Source organism: Phyllobates terribilis, unplaced genomic scaffold (assembly GCF_046119375.1).
Source record: "Phyllobates terribilis strain yellow unplaced genomic scaffold, ASM4611937v1 Scaffold_4__5_contigs__length_816908805, whole genome shotgun sequence".
In the NCBI taxonomy this organism is placed as follows: domain Eukaryota; kingdom Metazoa; phylum Chordata; class Amphibia; order Anura; family Dendrobatidae; genus Phyllobates; species Phyllobates terribilis.
In genome coordinates, this window is record NW_027362764.1 from 714,984,828 (window position 1) to 715,002,231 (window position 17,404).

General features: G+C 40.4%; 1 protein-coding gene across 1 annotated transcript in view; it reads right to left on the bottom strand.

The window, feature by feature from the left end:
* Window positions 1–17,404, bottom strand: part of NCALD (neurocalcin delta) — a 134,838-nt gene that overhangs the window by 44,931 nt on the left and 72,503 nt on the right. The window contains exon 2 of the mRNA XM_073679681.1: window positions 138–534. Coding sequence (XP_073535782.1) covers window positions 138–515 — 378 coding nt within the window. The 5' untranslated portion in view covers window positions 516–534. The remainder of the gene's footprint in view (window positions 1–137; window positions 535–17,404) is intronic.

The window sequence follows — 17,404 nt, forward strand, 5'->3', positions numbered from 1 at the left end:
GTTGACATTTTGGATGGGTTTACACTAGGTATACAAACTTTTATTCAATCACTAGAAGTTTTTAATTTTTGGTGAGTTAAATGGAATCATCTTCCCAAGAGTAATTCAGCAGATACAATGGAACCAGGATAAAATACCTGTACTATTTCCAACATTTCCGATTTGCTGATATAGCCATTTCCATCGAGGTCGTACATACTAAACGCCCACTTCAGCTTCTGTTCCAGTTTTCCTCTGGACGTCACACTCAAAGCTATGATAAATTCTCTAAAATCTATTGTCCCATCACCGTTAGCATCAAAAGTACGGAATACATGTTCTGCAAACTTGGAAGCGTCCCCATAAGGGAAGAAATTCCCATATATTTTCTTAAACTCCTCCATTGTTAAATGTCCACTTGGACAGTCTCTCAAGAAGCCTTTGTACCACTCCTGGATTTCATGTTCTGTAAAGTCTGTGCTTTCTAGTAAGTCCTGCATGACCTCAGGACGCAGCTTGCTGTTCTGTTTCCCCATGATGGCGTGTAGTTTTCAACTAGAAACAGAAAAACACAAAAGTGGTAAATGTTTTATGAAATCTAACACATTATTATTACCTTTTGTTGATCTTTTCCCTTTTTTTATACCCTGACCCCTATTACAATAGTTTTTAGCCCTCTCCCCCATTGAAATGATCAGGCATAAGTCTGGTGAAATAGCAGTTGGCCGAACATGAATGTCTATTTTAATGGGGAAGAGGCCTTGAACTCTATAGCGCCACCTGTTGGAAGCATCAATTCTACAAGTCACTATCGACCCTTTAACGAGTCTTGCAATATGACTTAGGATAATAGCCAAATCAGAATCTCAATTGGCAGACACCGTTTTTCAGGGATATTGGCCCTCATCAGTGCAAAGTATGAGAACTGATTTGGCTAGGTGAGAGGCTCTGGACTGAGGTTTAAGGGGTAACGTTTCTCCTTGTGGAGAGTGACACACTGGCTCTGGCATGTCAAGGTAAGGAGGCTTATTCGCCGTGCAATGCTCCTTTGGGAAATTTAATTTTGCAAATTGCCTGTCCAGAGAGGAAGAGGCTTGGACTCTGTAGCGCCACCTGTTGGAAGCAGCAATCCTACGAATCACTATCGATCCTTTAACGAGTCTTGCAATAAGACTTAGGATAAAAGCCAAACCAGAATCTCAATTTGTAGACATGGTGTTTCGGGCTATTGCCCCTCATCAGTGCAAAGTATGAGAACTGATTTGGCTGGGTGAGAGGCTCTGGACTGAGGTCTAAGGCTGCTGTCACTTTTTTATTTTTTGCATAATGACGACATAATGCCAAACTGAATAACGTCTAACGAATGGAGAAAATATGAGCAAAGCTCAATAACCATACACTGTTTATTCCTCCGTTTTCTGCTGAACATGCAAATCTCATTTAGGGGTCAATGAATAACCATATAAACCTGGTAGATATAACCAAGAATGCAAACTCATAAACTGCGAAAACACTAACTACCTATTGAAGGTTGCAAATAAGGGATTATATCAAGCATTAATAGGTGGAAACTCTGCTGCCACAATGTCCCGTTTCATACTCAGAATAGACTATACCTATTATCTGAAGAGTAAAATACTATTGTACCGTGTCCCAAAAACAGGGTTGTGGATTGTAGGATGGAGTCTAAGTTGTGGTCTATGTCCAGATCTCTGGTATCACAAATGTAGTCTAGTCTATGTCTAAAATAAAATAATCCTTATTACCCAAACTATTATCAGAAATGAGCAGTTATATTTATACAGCATTTATGACAATTTTACTCGTATAATTATATCAGTAAAGTTGCCATAAATGTTGCAGAATCACCAAATACTAATTGTAAGGTGATTTATGCTTCAGATTGTGCTGTGACTTCCTGCTGTGGTAGGGGTAGAAGGGGCTACAGTATATTATTTAGTGTGTAGCGAAAGGAAATCTAAAATCATGTTTTTTATGTATTCGGCTCCAAAACTATATGGTGATATTCCTCTTTATTAACACAACTTTTGTAATTGATTGTATAAACACACTTTTCAATATCTATCCAATTACAGTGGATGCAATGAAAAAAGAATGGAAACATTCACATTTTTTAGTCTCAGACCATAAATACTGCATGACAGGGCCATTATCTTTTCCAGATGATCATTACGAAGAAAATAGCCTATATTTTTAATGTCAATGACACTTGAATGACGTACGAGCAAATTATTTTTGGACTTGGGGACAATAAACTTTGGTTTTAAGGTCACAAACAAGGCAATATGTTTCTCAGCACAAAAGTGTCGTTATATTAAATGGTTGTAGCTTAATATCTCATTATTTTTTGGACATATTTTACAAGACATTTGCGATTACGGTAATGTATTACTAGTGCATTAAGTTATTAAAATCTTAAAAAAATAGAACTTGTTGCAGATTTCAGTAGAATCATTCAACACTCAGACATTGTAAGAGAATGACCTGTTTTACTCAGGACATACAGCAACCATTAAAGGGGTTGTCTTTGCCTTACTATAAAATTCCCTACTCTTTTCCCTATACAGCTGATCCCTATATCTGTCACTTTTTTCTTTACTTCCTGTGACGGTTTTGTTTGAGGGGAGTCGCAAAAGAAATGTCATAGGAGGATGTCCCTGCAGTAAATTCCTGCAGCTTCTCTCTCCTCCCCCGAAAAAGGACATCATCATGGGGCAGTACAGCAGCACTGGGGTCACTTACCACAGCTTTGTCATTGCCATCCCCTGATGATGTCCTGTTTCAGAGTATGATGGAGAAGTGACCACAGCTTCAGTGGCGGCTGTCACACTTTTTCTGTGCCTGCATCATTGGTTGTTGCTGACGCAGTCCCTGCTTCTATCACCGCCGACTCTTTCCCGGAAATGAGACACTATCAGGGGGTGGTGATAGAAGCAGAGTGAGTGATGATAGCGCCACCACACAGCTTTTATAACCACCCTAAAACAAATCGTCATCAGGGGGTGGTAATAGAAGCACGGTGAGTGACATTAGCGTTGTCCCCATGATGACAATTCATTTGAGGGTGGTGATAGAAGCTCTTGGGTGGCACTGTTGTCACTCACCCTTCTTCTATCACCGCTCCCTGATGATGGGCAAAAGTGTGGCGGCAGCCTCTAAAGATGTGAGCGGCAGGCATAGATGAAATGCAGTAGCTACTGAAGCTGCGGTCACTTCTCTATCACCCACCCTGAAACCGGACATCATCGGGGAGAGCAGTGACAAAGCTGCGGCAAGTGACTGCAGCACCACCCCTGATGACCTGCTGTTTCAGAGGGAGGGATAGAAAGGAAAAGTGACTGCAGGACCATTCTCTTGTGATGTTCCCTTTCAGACTCTTCTCAAACGAAATGTCACAGGAAGTAAACAAAAAAAATGACAGATATAGGGATTAACTGTATAGGGAGTACGGTAGAGAATTTTACATTAAAGCAAATAACAAAAGTGATTAAGGCATCAAGATAGATATCTATAAAGGGTATTATATGTATCAGCCAACCCCTTTAACTACATCATCACAACATGGAAGATACAGGGAAGAACTGACACAAGCAAAACTAGACGTCATACAATACAGACTAGAGGAACTATATGCACATAAACAAACTATAACAGTTAACACAACATCTATTGTAATCATTCCAATAGAACCATGTGGACATATTATGTACATACACTCCTCAACATTGAAATTGCAACACCAAGAAGAAAAAGACATGGAATTATGAAAATCACAGGAACATTTCTGGACTTGTCTAACATGGAGCAGATCTAGGACGTTATTGGTCGGCAATTTCTAAGCAGCTGACAGCAGCGGATTTTGATGATTTACCCAAATGCATTCAGCCCGGCAGAACATTCCCCAGGCAACCATTAATAATCTCATTGATAGCAGCTGGGGCTATAAGCGCGGAGATTGCTGCGTTTGGCGTTTATACGTGATACTGAATAAATCGAGATGGTTTAATTTTTTTTTCCATTTTGTAATCATTTGCATATCAGTAAGGTCCTCTCGACCATTTATTTCTATATTATCATGGTCAAAGATGTGTAGTATTAAAATGGACTCACATTAGCTGCTCTTGTTTGTATCCTTATCTTCTGGCTTCTATATTCTTCCATTATGACAATGCATTCTATAATGACTATATAATAATACCCTCATATAGAGCAATTTGGGACTGTTATATCTTCACACATCTAATAGACTCAATGGTATTATATTCCCGATTAACTGTGCAAATTATGTTTGTGTTTAGGTACAAAAGTATTGGCACCCCTGCAATTCTGTCAGATAATACTCAGTTTCTTCCTGAAAATGATTGCAATCACAAATTCTTTGGTATTATTATCTTCATTTAATTTGTATTCAGTGAAAAAACACAAAATAAGCAAAAATCAAATCATTGATCATTTCACACAAAACTCCAAAAATGGGCCAGACAAAAGTATTGGCACCCTCAGCCTAATACTTGCTTGCACAACCTTTAGCCAAAATAACTGCGAACAACCGCTTCCGGTAACCATCAATGAGTTTCTTACAATGCTCTGCTGGAATTGTAGACCATTCTTCTTTGGCAAACTGCTCCAGGTCCCTGATATTTGAAGGGTGCCTTCTCCAAACTGCCATTTTGAGATCTCTCCACAGGTGTTCTATGGGATTCAGGTCTGGACTCATTGCTGGCCACCTGAGAAGTCTCCAGTGCTTTCTCTCAAACCATTTTATAGTGCTTTTGGAAGTGTGTTTTGGGTCATTGTCCTGCTGGAAGACCCATGACCTCTGAGGGAGACCCAGCTTTCTCACACTGGGCCCTACATTATGCTGCAAAATTTGTTGGTAGTCTTCAGACTTCATAATGCCATGCACACGGTCAAGCAGTCCAGTGCCAGAGGCAGCAAAGCAACCCCAAAACATCAGGGAACCTCCGCCATGTTTGACTGTAGGGACCGTGTTCTTTTCTTTGAATGCCTCTTTTTTTTCCTGTACACTCTATGTTGATGCTTTTTGCCAAAAAGCTCTACTTTTGTCTCATCTGACCAGAGAACATTCTTCCAAAACGTTTTAGGCTTTCTCAGGTAAGTTTTGGCAAACTCCAGCCTGGCTTTTTTATGTCTCGGGGTAAGAAGTGGGGTCTTCCTGGGTATCCTACCATACAGTCCCTTTTCATTCAGACATCGACGGATAGTACGGGTTGACACTGTTGTACCCTCGGACTGCAGGGCAGCTTGAACTTGCTTGGATGTTAGTCGAGGTTCTTTATCCACCATCCGCACAATCTTGCGTTGAAATCTCTCGTCAATTTTTCTTTTCCGTCCACATCTAGGGAGGTTAGCCACAGTGCCATGGGCTTTAAACTTCTTGATGACACTGCGCACGGAAGACACAGGAACATTCAGGTCTTTGGAGATGGACTTGTAGCCTTGAGATTGCTCATGCTTCCTCACAATTTGGTTTCTCAAGTCCTCAGACAGTTCTTTGGTCTTCTTTCTTTTCTCCATGTTCAATGTGGTACACACAAGGACACAGGACAGAGGTTGAGTCAACTTTAATCCATGTTAACTGGCTGCAAGTGTGATTTAGTTATTGCCAACACCTGTTAGGTGCCACAGGTAAGTTACAGGTGCTATTAATTACACGAATTAGAGAAGCATCACATGATGCATCAAACAGTGCCAATACTTTTGTCCACCCCCTTTTTTAGGTTTGGTGTGGAATTGTATCCAATTTGGCTTTAGGACAATTCTTTTTGTGTTTTTTCATTGAAGACAAATTAAATGAAGATAATAATACCAAAGAATTTGTGATTGCAATCATTTTCAGGAAGAAACTGAGTATTATCTGACAGAATTGCAGGGGTGCCAATACTATTGGCCACCATTGTATATTCTGTAAGTTTTTTATGTCATAAATTGGTATTTTGGACAATTATTTACGGTAAATACTTGCATCTGCACTATGTTTATTATAGAATTATAAATATTCAGGGCTAATATTTTTCTGTACTGCACTTATAGTCTGTTAGGGTATGTGCACACGATGCAGAAATGAAGCAGAAAATTTCTGCATCATTTCTGCATCTCCCTGGCAGAAAAAACGCATGCAGATTGTGCATGCGTTTTTCCTGCAGAATACATGCGGATCCACATGCAGATTCACATGCGTTTCCGCATGCAGATTGACAAGCGCTTTCCAGGCGATTTTAGCATCACCTGGAAAGTGCTTGACAACTAGGTCACACTATATAAATCCATGCAAACAGCATGGATTTATACAGTGTGAACCGAGAGAATGTATATACTTACCTCCGATGGCCTGCGCTGTCCTGCTCAATCTGTTCTCCCTCGCCGGCAACTTTGAATTGAAAGACCTGCCGACGTCAGCGTCACGTGACCCGTCACATGACTCTGACGTCACCGCAGGTCCTACAACTCACTGCAAGTGCCGGGAACCAAGCGGGAGCGCTGTGCGGGCCGACAGATGGTAAGAATACATTTATTTTTTATTTTATTCTTCTTTTACAGCTTTTTTAATGGTACCTGGGTGTGGATGAGACTCTCCTCTCCTCCACACCCGGGTACCATCCGCACATTAGAACGCACCAATTACGCAAGTACAAATGCAGTCTTGCGGAATTGGCGCGTTCTAATGCAAGTCAATGGCGGCGAAATCGCCGCGTTTCCGCAAAATTAATTGACATGCTGCGGATTTTTGACCGCAGCGTTAACGCTGCGGAAAAATCCGCATCATGGGCACAGCACATGCGGATTTCCATTGGGGAACATTGCTTCCCTTCTACCATGCGTTTTTCATGCGTTTCCGCGGCGTTTACGCAACTGCAAAAACGCCGCGGAAACGCATGAAATACGCATCGTGTGAACACAGCCTTACAGATTCATTTATTCACTATTCTCTAGTTTCCATATGATAGTATTTTCTTGTATTTATTATATATATATATATATATATATATATATATATATATATGTATATATATATATTTTTTATATATATATATATTTAATGAACTTTATATTTTTTAAAAGTTTGATCAGTCACCCTCTACGCCGCTGTAGGTTTATGCATATCAGTAACATATCTATCCATCCGGTGATTTTCATAATTCCACCACTTTCCTTACATACAAATCCAACAAAAGAAAAATTGTTCATTCTGCATTACGGAAAGATTATTTTCTAAAAGTATTGCTTCTAAGAAAGAACATCTCCCAAGATACGTCACCCGAAAGAGCATTGTTGGGTAGAAAATAAGAGTATATCCATAGAGTTTGCCTTCTAAGTTGTAAATCCTACAGCAATATTAACACACAGAAAAAAAAAACATACACTACCGTTCAAAAGTTTGGGGTGACCCAGACAATTTTTTGTTTTCCATGAAAACTCAAACTTTTATTTATCAAGTGAGTTGCAAAATGAATAGAAAATATAGTCCAGACACTGACAAGGTTAGGAATAATGATTTTTATTTGAAAGAATAATTTTCTCCTTCAAACTTTGCTTTCATCACAGAATGCTCCTATTGCAGCAATTACAGACCTTTGGCATTCTAGCTGTTAATTTGCTGAGGTAATCTTGAGACATTTCCCCCCCATGCTTCCTGAAGCCCCTCCACAAGTTGGATTGGCTTGATGGGCACTTGTTGCACCATACGGTCAAGCTGCTCCCACAACAGCTCAATGGGGTTGAGATCCGGTGACTGCGCTGGTTACTCCATTACAGATAGAATACCAGCTGCCTGCTTCTTCCCTAAATAGTTCATGCATAATTTGGAGGTGTGCTTTGGGTCATTGTCCTGTTGTAGAATGAAATTGGCTCCAATCAAGCGCTGTCCACAGGGTATGGCATGGCATTGCAAAATGGAGTGATAGCCGTCCTTATTCAAAATCCCATTTACCTTGTACAAATCTCCCACTTTACCAGCACCAAAGCATCCCCAGACCATCACATTACCTCCACCATGCTTGACAGATGGCGTCAGGCACTCTTTCAGCATCTTTTCAGTTGTTCTGCGTCTCACAAATGTTCTTCTGTGTGATCCAAACACCTCAAACTTTGATTCGTCTGTCCATAAAACTTTTTTCCAATCTTCCTCTGTCCAATGTCTGTGTTCTTTTGCCCATATTAATCTTTTCCTTTTTATTAGCCAGTCTCAAATATGGCTTTTTCTTTGCCACTTTGCCCTGAAGGCCAGCAACCCGGAGTTGCCGCTTCACTCTTGACACTGGCGTTTTGCGTGTACTATTTAATGAAGCTGCCAGTTGAGGATCTGTGAGGCGTTGATTTCTCAAACTAGAGACTCTAATGTCCTTGTCTTGTTGCTCAGTTGTGCAGCGGGGCCTCCCACTTCTTTCTACTCTGGTTAGAGCCAGTTTGTGATCTCCTCTGAAGGGAGTAATACACACCGTTGTAGGAAATCTTCAGTTTCTTGGCAATTTCTTGCATGGAATAGCCTTCATTTCTAAGAACAAGAATAGACTGTCGAGTTTCACATGAAAGTTCTCTTTTTTTCTGGCCATTTTGAGAGTTTCATAGAACAAACAAATGTAATGCTCCAGATTCTCAACTAGCTCAAAGGAAGGTCAATTTTATAGCTTCTCAAATCAGCCAAACCGTTTTCAGCTGGGCTAACATACTTGTGCAAGGGTTTCCTAGGGTTTTTTAAACATCCATTAGCCTTCTTACACAGTTAGCAAACACAATGTACCATTAAAACACTGGAGTGGTGGTTGTTGGAAATGGGCCTCTATACACCTATGTAGCTATTGCAATAAAAACAAGACGTTTGCAGCTAGAATAGTCATTTACCACATTAACAATGTATAGAGTGTATTTCTGATTCACTTAATGTTAGCTTCATTGAAAAAAAATGTGCTTTTCTTTCAAAAATAATGAAATTTCTAAATGACCCCAAACTTTTGAACGGTAGTGTATATTTTTTATTTAAAGGATCCTTATAGCCTCCATAGATAGTGTCTATAGTAGGTCTTACATTAATCATAGAATCATAAAATGGTAGAGTTGGAAGGGACCTCCTGGGTCATCTGGTCCAACCCCCTGCTCAAAGCAGGATTCACTAAATCATCTCAGACAGATGTCTGTCCAGCCTCTGTTTGAAGACGTCCATTGAAGGGGAACTCACCACCTCTCGTGGCAGCCTGTTCCACTCATTAATCACCCTAACTGTCAAAAAGTTTTTTCTAATATCTAATCTGTGTCTCCTCCCATTTAGTTTCATCCCATTGCTTCTAGTCTTTCCTTGTGCAAATGAGAATAAAGATGATCCTTCTACAATGTGACAGCCCTTGACATATTTGTAGACAGCTATTAAGTCTCCTCTCAGTCTTCTTTTTTGCAAGCTAATCATTCCCAAATCCTGCAACCGTTCCTCATAGGACATGGTTTGCAGACCAGTCACCATTCTGGTCGCTCTTCTCTGAACTTGCTCCAGTTTGTCTATGTCTTTTTTAAAATGTGGTGCCCAAAACTGTACACAGTATTCCAGATGAGGTCTGACCAAAGAGGAGTAAAGACCGATAATGACTTCACGTGATCTAGACTGTATGCTTCTGTTAATACATCCCAGAATTGTATTTGCCTTTTTTGCTGCTGCATCACACTGTTGACTCATGTTCAGTCTATGATCTATTAGTATACCTAAGTCTTTTTCACATGTACTGTTGTTTAGCTCTATTCCTCCCATTCTGTATATGCTTTTTTCATTTTTATTGCCCAGATGTAGTACTTTGCATTTTTCCCTGTTAAAAACCATTCTGTTGGTTGCTGCCCACTGCTCCAGTTTATTTAGGTCTTTTTGAATCCTCTCTCTCTCTTCTCTAGTATTAGCTATCCCTCCTAGCTTTGTGTCATCAGCAAATTTAATCAGTTTACCCTCAATTCCTTCATCTAAATCATTGATAAAGATGTTGAACAATACAGGTCCCAGGACGGAGCCCTGTGGTACCCCACTTGAGACATTCATCCAGCTGGATGTGAAGCCATTTACAATCACCCTTTGAGTCCGATCACTAAGCCAGTTATGAATCCACCTAACAGTTGCCTGGTCCATTGCATACTTGGTCATTTTTTCAATAAGGATGGTGTGAGATACTTTGTCAAATGCTTTGCTGAAGTCAAGATATGCTATATCTACAGCATTTCCCTGATCCACCCAGTCAGTGATTCTGTCATAGAAGGAAATTAAGTTAGTCTGACATGACTTGTTAGTTATAAACCCATGCTGACTCTGGTTAATCACTTCATTCTTATCCAGGTACTTACATACATGTTGTTTAATAATTTGTTCAAAGATCTTTCCTGGTATAGAAGTCAGACTCACCGGCCTATAGTTCCCTGGGTCCACCTTCTTCCCCTTTTTGAAGATAGGAACAACATTTGCTCTTCTCCAGTCTTCTGGGACTTCTCCTGTTCTCCAAGAATTTTCAAAGATTATGGAGAGTGGTTCTAAAATTTCTTCTACGATCTCCTTCAGTACTCTGGGGTGTAATTCATCTGGACCTGGAGACTTGAACTCATTTATGTTAGCTAAATATTCCCTCACAATCTTTCTGTTTACAGATAACTTGGATTCTTCTATTCCTTTAAAAGGACAGTGAAGATCAGTTGATGTTACATTTTCTTTCTGAGAGAAAACAGATGCAAAATAGGAATTAAAAAGTTTGGCCTTCTCAACATCCTCTCTTACCATTTCTCCATTTTCATCCTGTAAAAATCCTATAGCATCTTTGACTTTTCTTTTACTTTTGACATACCCCCAAAATCCTTTTTTATTGCTTTTGACATCTCTTGCAAGCCTTAATTCATTGTCAGCTTTAGCTAACCTGATACATGCGCTGCAGGATCTGCAGACTGCATTATAATCTTCTTTAGATATGCCTCCCTCTTTCCATTTAATAAACATTTCTTTCTTTCTTTTTAGCATGTGTTTAAGTTCTGTGTTCATCCATCCTGGTTTCCTTAAATGCTTCCCATTCTTCCTACTTTTCGGGATTGTTAACGATTGTGCTTTGAGAATCTTATTTTTAAAAATTTCCCATCCTTCCTGGACATTTTTGTCCTTAAGGACATCCAGCCATTGGATCCCTCCTATTCTCTTTCTGAGTCTCTTAAAATCTGCCTTTCTAAAATCTAACCTTGAAGTTTGAGTCTTCACATGTCTTCCTCCTCTAGTTATCCAAAATTCTATAATAGCATGATCGCTGCCTCCTAGGGTCCCAGCCACTTTTACCTCCTCAACCATTTCCTCCTTGTTTATAAGGATTAGATCCAAAGTAGCAGATCCCCTTGTTTTCTCCCCTACCTTTTGGAAGATAAAGTTGTCAGCAAGAGAGGATAAGAATTTGCTTGACCTGTTAGTTTTACTTGAGAGAGATTCCCAACAAATGTCTGGATAGTTGAAATCTCCCATGACCACTACGTCATATTTTTTGGAGAACTTGGTCATTTGATACATAAAGAGTTCATCCATATCTTCAGCTTGCCCAGGTGGCCTGTAGTAAATGCCTACAATGGTGTCCTTTCCGTTGTTCTCTCCTTGTATTCTTACCCAAACAGTTTCCACAGAACTCCCAGTCTCTGAAGCTTCAATCTCTGTGCAGATATACGCTTTTCTAACATACAATGCGACACCTCCTCCTCGTTTATCAAGTCTGTTTCTTGCAAATAAGTTGTATCCTTTTAGCCTTTTATTCCAATCATGTGTATCGTCCCACCAAGTTTCAGTGATTCCAATGACATCATATTTCTTTTCCTGCGTTAGTAGTTCTAATTCTCCTTGTTTGTTGCCCATGCTTTGTGCATTTGTATAAAAACATTTTAGTTTGTGATTGGTTTCTCTTCCTCCCATATTTTTATTATTTAAATTGTTTTGTCTTTGTTCTTCCTTTCCACTTCCAGTAGCAGAGATCTCAATAGTATTTGTCAGCTGTATGGCTTTTTCTGGCCTTTTGCTTCCCTTCCCACATTGTTCTAGTTTAAAGCTCTCCTGATGAGTGTAGCAAGGCGACTTCCAAATACATGTTTTCCAGTCTTCGTAAGGTGCACCCCATCTCTAGCAAGTAGTCCATCGTATAGGTAATTCATTCCGTGATCCAGAAATCCAAATCCTTGTTGACGGCACCATCGACGTAGCCAGTTGTTCACCTGTAGAATCTTATTCCACCTCATTGTTCCATGGCCATCCACTGGGAGGATGGATGAGAAGACCACCTGCGCTCCCAATTCTTTCACTTTCTTGCCCAAGTCTTCAAAGTCACTGCAAAGTCATTAGGTACTTTAGATTAAAGGGGTTGTCCAGGCTTGGGGCTCACTCTATGTGACTGCAGACTTGTGCATCCTCAGAGTGTGCACAGTGTGTGCTGTCAGGATTCTCTGTTCCCGGCGCTGGGAGCGGGCAGTCATGCCTGATTCCGACTAGACGTTTCGAAATTCACTTGTATTGAGCGAGGCAGCGCACGTCTAGTTGGCATGTGACAACATGTATGCACATCGCATACTTACGGTCTCGAACCCACCTGCTCTCGACACCGGAGAATCCTGACATAGCGTATACTGCACATAGAGTGACTGCAGACTACACCTGGACAACCCCTTTAAATACTTTGGATTTCTCTGACCAATGATGGTAGATATTGGAGAAAATAAGGATAAGGTAAATTCAGTTTAATTACACCCTTGATTTTTACTTATGGGTTTGTCTCCCTTATCCCAAGGGCTGCTCAGAATGAAATCCATTGGGTCCACCAAAACGAATATTTACAAAGGCCCAACTTATCTATTCTCAACCTGAACAGATCAAAATTCAATTTCTCAGCAATCTTTGCTCATATCGAGATTAAATACTGCATGAAACAATTTATGACCATCAGCAGGATTGATGGGATGGAATAGATGATGGAATTGATGGGCTCACTAGTCATTTGTGCAAATCTTTTCTGAACTCACGTAACACCACAGCCGGGCATATTGTCAATTCCCCTTCACTGTCCTTGACTAACAGGGATGTTATCAATAATGTTTTAGTACCCTAGACCACCAAGGATGTTATCAATAAACCCTCCTATACACTAGATCACCAGGGTTTTTATCAATAGTGTTATCAATCACCCCTTCATTACACTAGAGCGCAAGGGAAGTTATTAATAATTCCTTAAATACCCTGCACCATCAGGGATGTTATCATTTCCCCTTCACTGTCGTAGACCACCAGGCATGTTATCATTTCCCCTTCACTGTCCTAGACCAACAGGGATGTTATCAATAACCTTTTAGTACCCTAGACCACTAGGGATATTGTCAATAACCCCTTCAATACAGTAGATCACCAGGATTATTATCAATAATATTTTCATTATACTAGATCACAAGGGATGTTATCAATAATTCCTTAAATACCCTACACCACCAGGGATGTTATCAATAAACCCTCCTATACACTAGATCACCAGGGTTTTTATCAATAGTGTTATCACTCATCCCTTCGTTACACTAGAGCACAAGGTAAGCTATTAATAATTCCTTAAATAATATTATCATTACACTAGATCATATGGGATGTTAGCAATAATTCCTTAAATACCCTACACCACCAGGGATGTTATCAATTACATTTTCAATACTCTACACCACCAGTACCGTACACCTTTCAGTACATTAGACAACCAGAGATATTATCAATAACCCCTTTCAGCACCCTAGGCCACCAGGGATGTTACCCGTCCCTGCAGGTATAAGTCAAGCTGTTTTTACAGTTGTTATTTCTTTTATAGAAGTTGTAGTTATCCTGGGGTAAATGAAGACCTCCATGCTGTTTTTGCACAGGAGCCCTCTGTTGTCTGCGTTCTCACCTGGAGAGCTAGAGAATATATTATGGCTAAATGTACCAAATATAACATTATCCTAGAACATGAATTTCACTTCTTCACAATCATTATTTTTTTTCTGTAGTTTAGGAGATGAGATGTGATACACATAAGCGTCAGTACAAGGTAAGAAATAAATCTGTAAGAAGGTATTTCTTCGGCATATAGCGAGACGCGTGGTCTTTGAACTGATCTACAATGCAGGCGAGGAGGATGCGCGGCGTTACATGTTCCTCTATATAAATATTCATGGAGGATGAGTCACCGGCTGCAATACAGATTCTTCCTGAGGAAATCCAGCAGAAATATATTAGGCGAACATTCAGCACAAACAATACAGTCAGCTGCGGTATAATAAGCCGCCGTCTCCTTCCAATCAATGTCTATGACGTTACTCGATTAACTGATGTCGTCCAGTAACGAATGTCCAAGAACGTATAAAATCAGCGCCAGAATGGACTGCTGAGGTCCGGAGGCCATATCTGAGTGCTACGTTTGCTCATACTGTATAAGAGGGTGGTGGCCCACCGGAGGATTCTCCTGCTCTCCCGTGGGCCAGTCCAAGCCTGTCAGTATACGTATTTTAGGTTCTCCTCCTGTTATCGTAGCCTTCCTCACAGACTACAGAGCTCTTTTGTCCACAAAATGGCAACATGTGACCAGATCAAACTTCTTCAAATAAAAACAACTCACATGGGAAAGCTGCTTCTCCATTGGTTGAAGCTGATCACATGCTCCTCCATCAGCAGCCATTTTGAGAACAGGAGAGCAGTGCAGCCTTTAAGGAGGCCCTAATAGGAGGAAAACGTCTAACTAGGGATGAGCGAACCCATGGAAGTTCGGGTTCTGGTAGCCGACTGAACTTTAGTCCAAAGTTCAGTTTTGGTACCAGAACTGTACCCGTACTTCAATCAGAACCCGGACTCCATTGAAAACAATGGGGACCCGAAGTTTGGAGCTGGAAAAAATCTCTGTCTCTGTTTGGTACAAACCCTGAACTTTTAAGTTCAGGTCCACTCATCTCTACTTCTAACACTTATATATTTGTAAGTGCCATAAAATTATGTCAATGATACATTTGTCAAAAAAAAGATAAAGTGGACAAACCTTTAAGGTTTTCATCTTTATTTCAGCAATAATGGCGCTGTGCACTACTCAGTAATTTCACAGTGAAATGTGAGAGAACTGTAGATGTGAAAAAGCAGACTCGTATAAAATGTATGGTAAAAGATGATATAACTGTAATTAAAGAGACCCTATAGATCCCATTTATCAAAGCCATCTAACAGGTAAAATGGCCTTGTTGCCTCTAGCAACCAAAGCGCAGAATTTATTTCGGGTGGTAATGTCAGATACTGGCAATTGATCTGATTGTGAATGACACATTCACAAGAGCGTAGAGATATAAAAGGCTTAACCACACACTGTGGTCCATATTATTAATGGTCAGGAAATAGGACTGTACTTAGCAACGGCAGGGACAAATACTGTAACTATTAGCTGGAAATCTTCTAGTCTTCTGTTTCTACCATATGTATAAATTTTTGAGAATCCTAGATGACAACTTCTATAGTCACGATTACAGATCTCATAAGGAATATCATCCTATTTACCTAAACCCTTGAGTGCCACTAAAGCACAATAACACATCCCCATATATATCAGATAGTTCCCTAAGTCAAGTGCCTCAGCCATCATTCCAGTCCACTCTCCATAATAAATGTTTTTTTTTCAATAGGCAGACTGCAACATCCATGTCAGTACTTGCCCCTTCTGTTTATGATTCTATCATGGGGCAACACCACGGCACCGACGCAGGATGACAATGCAATGGTCCTGTTGTTTAATATTCTGGGACTAGTGGTGCTGTCCAGGCAGGGAGCATGAAGGTTAATTTCTTACTTGTTTAGCATTGACTCCCTACTGTGAGCACTAGGTGGGGATGCTCACTATCAAAACCCCTGAGGCCCCTGTCTTCCAGTTATATGTTCTGTGTTACCTGGTCCACATCCTTGTTTTCTCATCTTGTTGTGCTAGTGTTGACTATTTCTGACCTTCTGATAATTTTTTGTCTATCATTCTGCCTGACGTTTTTGTTCCTTATCTGTATCTCCCGGTGCAGACACAGATATACCTGCCAGCTTGCTCCAACAGCCAGCAGCTACTCTATGGATTCAACCCAGGGCCCTTGTGTTAGTCCAAATTCCTATAGAGGAGTTAGTCAAAGGGTGAAGGTCAGTATTCCCCTGGGACCTCATAGAGAGCCAGCTCAAAGCCTGTCCATGGAAGCCTTATTTAGAGCTACCAGACTACCACATACACATGCTTATCCTCTCTTTGGAACTATAACATGAATAATTCCTCTTTGATTGGAGTTTGGCAGACCCTGCTGAAACATGGCCAAAATTAACCTAATTTGCATGGGAGCCATAAGTGTATTAAATGTGGCACTAAATCACACCTAAATCTTTAATGATTAATGCAGATGTTTATCCCTATTAGGGATGAGTGGAACTCTGGAAGTTCGGGTTCTGGTACCTGACCAAACTTTAGTCTAAAGTTCGGTTCAGGTACTTAAACATTGAAATCAATGGGGATCAAATTTTGGAACTGGAAAAGTTCTCTCTCTCTCTTTCTCTCTCTCCTCCCCAGACTCCCGAACAGTAAAACAGACTTCCAGGAGAAGTAGTTGTTCAGAGTTCTGCACCAGTTCGGGTTCGCTCATCTTTAGTCCTTACATATTTACTCAACACTTATTGTTCTATACTGGTGCTATGGTTTCCTGTACTCAACGACACGTTCTGAACGTGTATATTCCGCACAACAGTCCTTGTTTTCCAAAGGCAGAAAACACTGTTGTTTCTAAAAGGATTTGTCACATGAATGAAACCTCTTTTACATCTACAATAGGCCAAGTGATCAGCAGCACGAGGAGCGAGAGTATTACATGATGGCCTCTTTGTGACTCATAAAGAGGGTGGACTTAAAGAGCACCTATCACCAGTGTTGGGCTGTCCTTTTTGTTTAAAGAAGCACTCTTCTTATTTTTTTTGTTCCATAAATCTGTGTAAATATTAGTGTAGCGCAAGTGTGTTAATAAAATCACTGATCCACATCTTCTCCAATGTCTAGTGCTGCTCCGGTCCTCTTCTCAGTCACATGACGATTCCGACTCGCCGGATCACACTGCGCTCTATGTGTGAGCCAGAAGTCACTTTTACAATATAACACTATACAGCCTCATTCTGACACTCCATAGGCCAAGATTGTAAAAGTCACTTTTGGCGAGTCGGAACAGCGATCACGTGACCCAGAAGAGGACCGGAGTAGCACAGGACACCGGAGAAGACGGCGATTGGTAAGTATATTTTTACACTTACACTACACTAACATTTACATAGGTTTATGGGATAAAAAAAATATTACAAGTGTTTCTTAAAAAAAGAGCGGACAGCCCTAAACGGGTGATT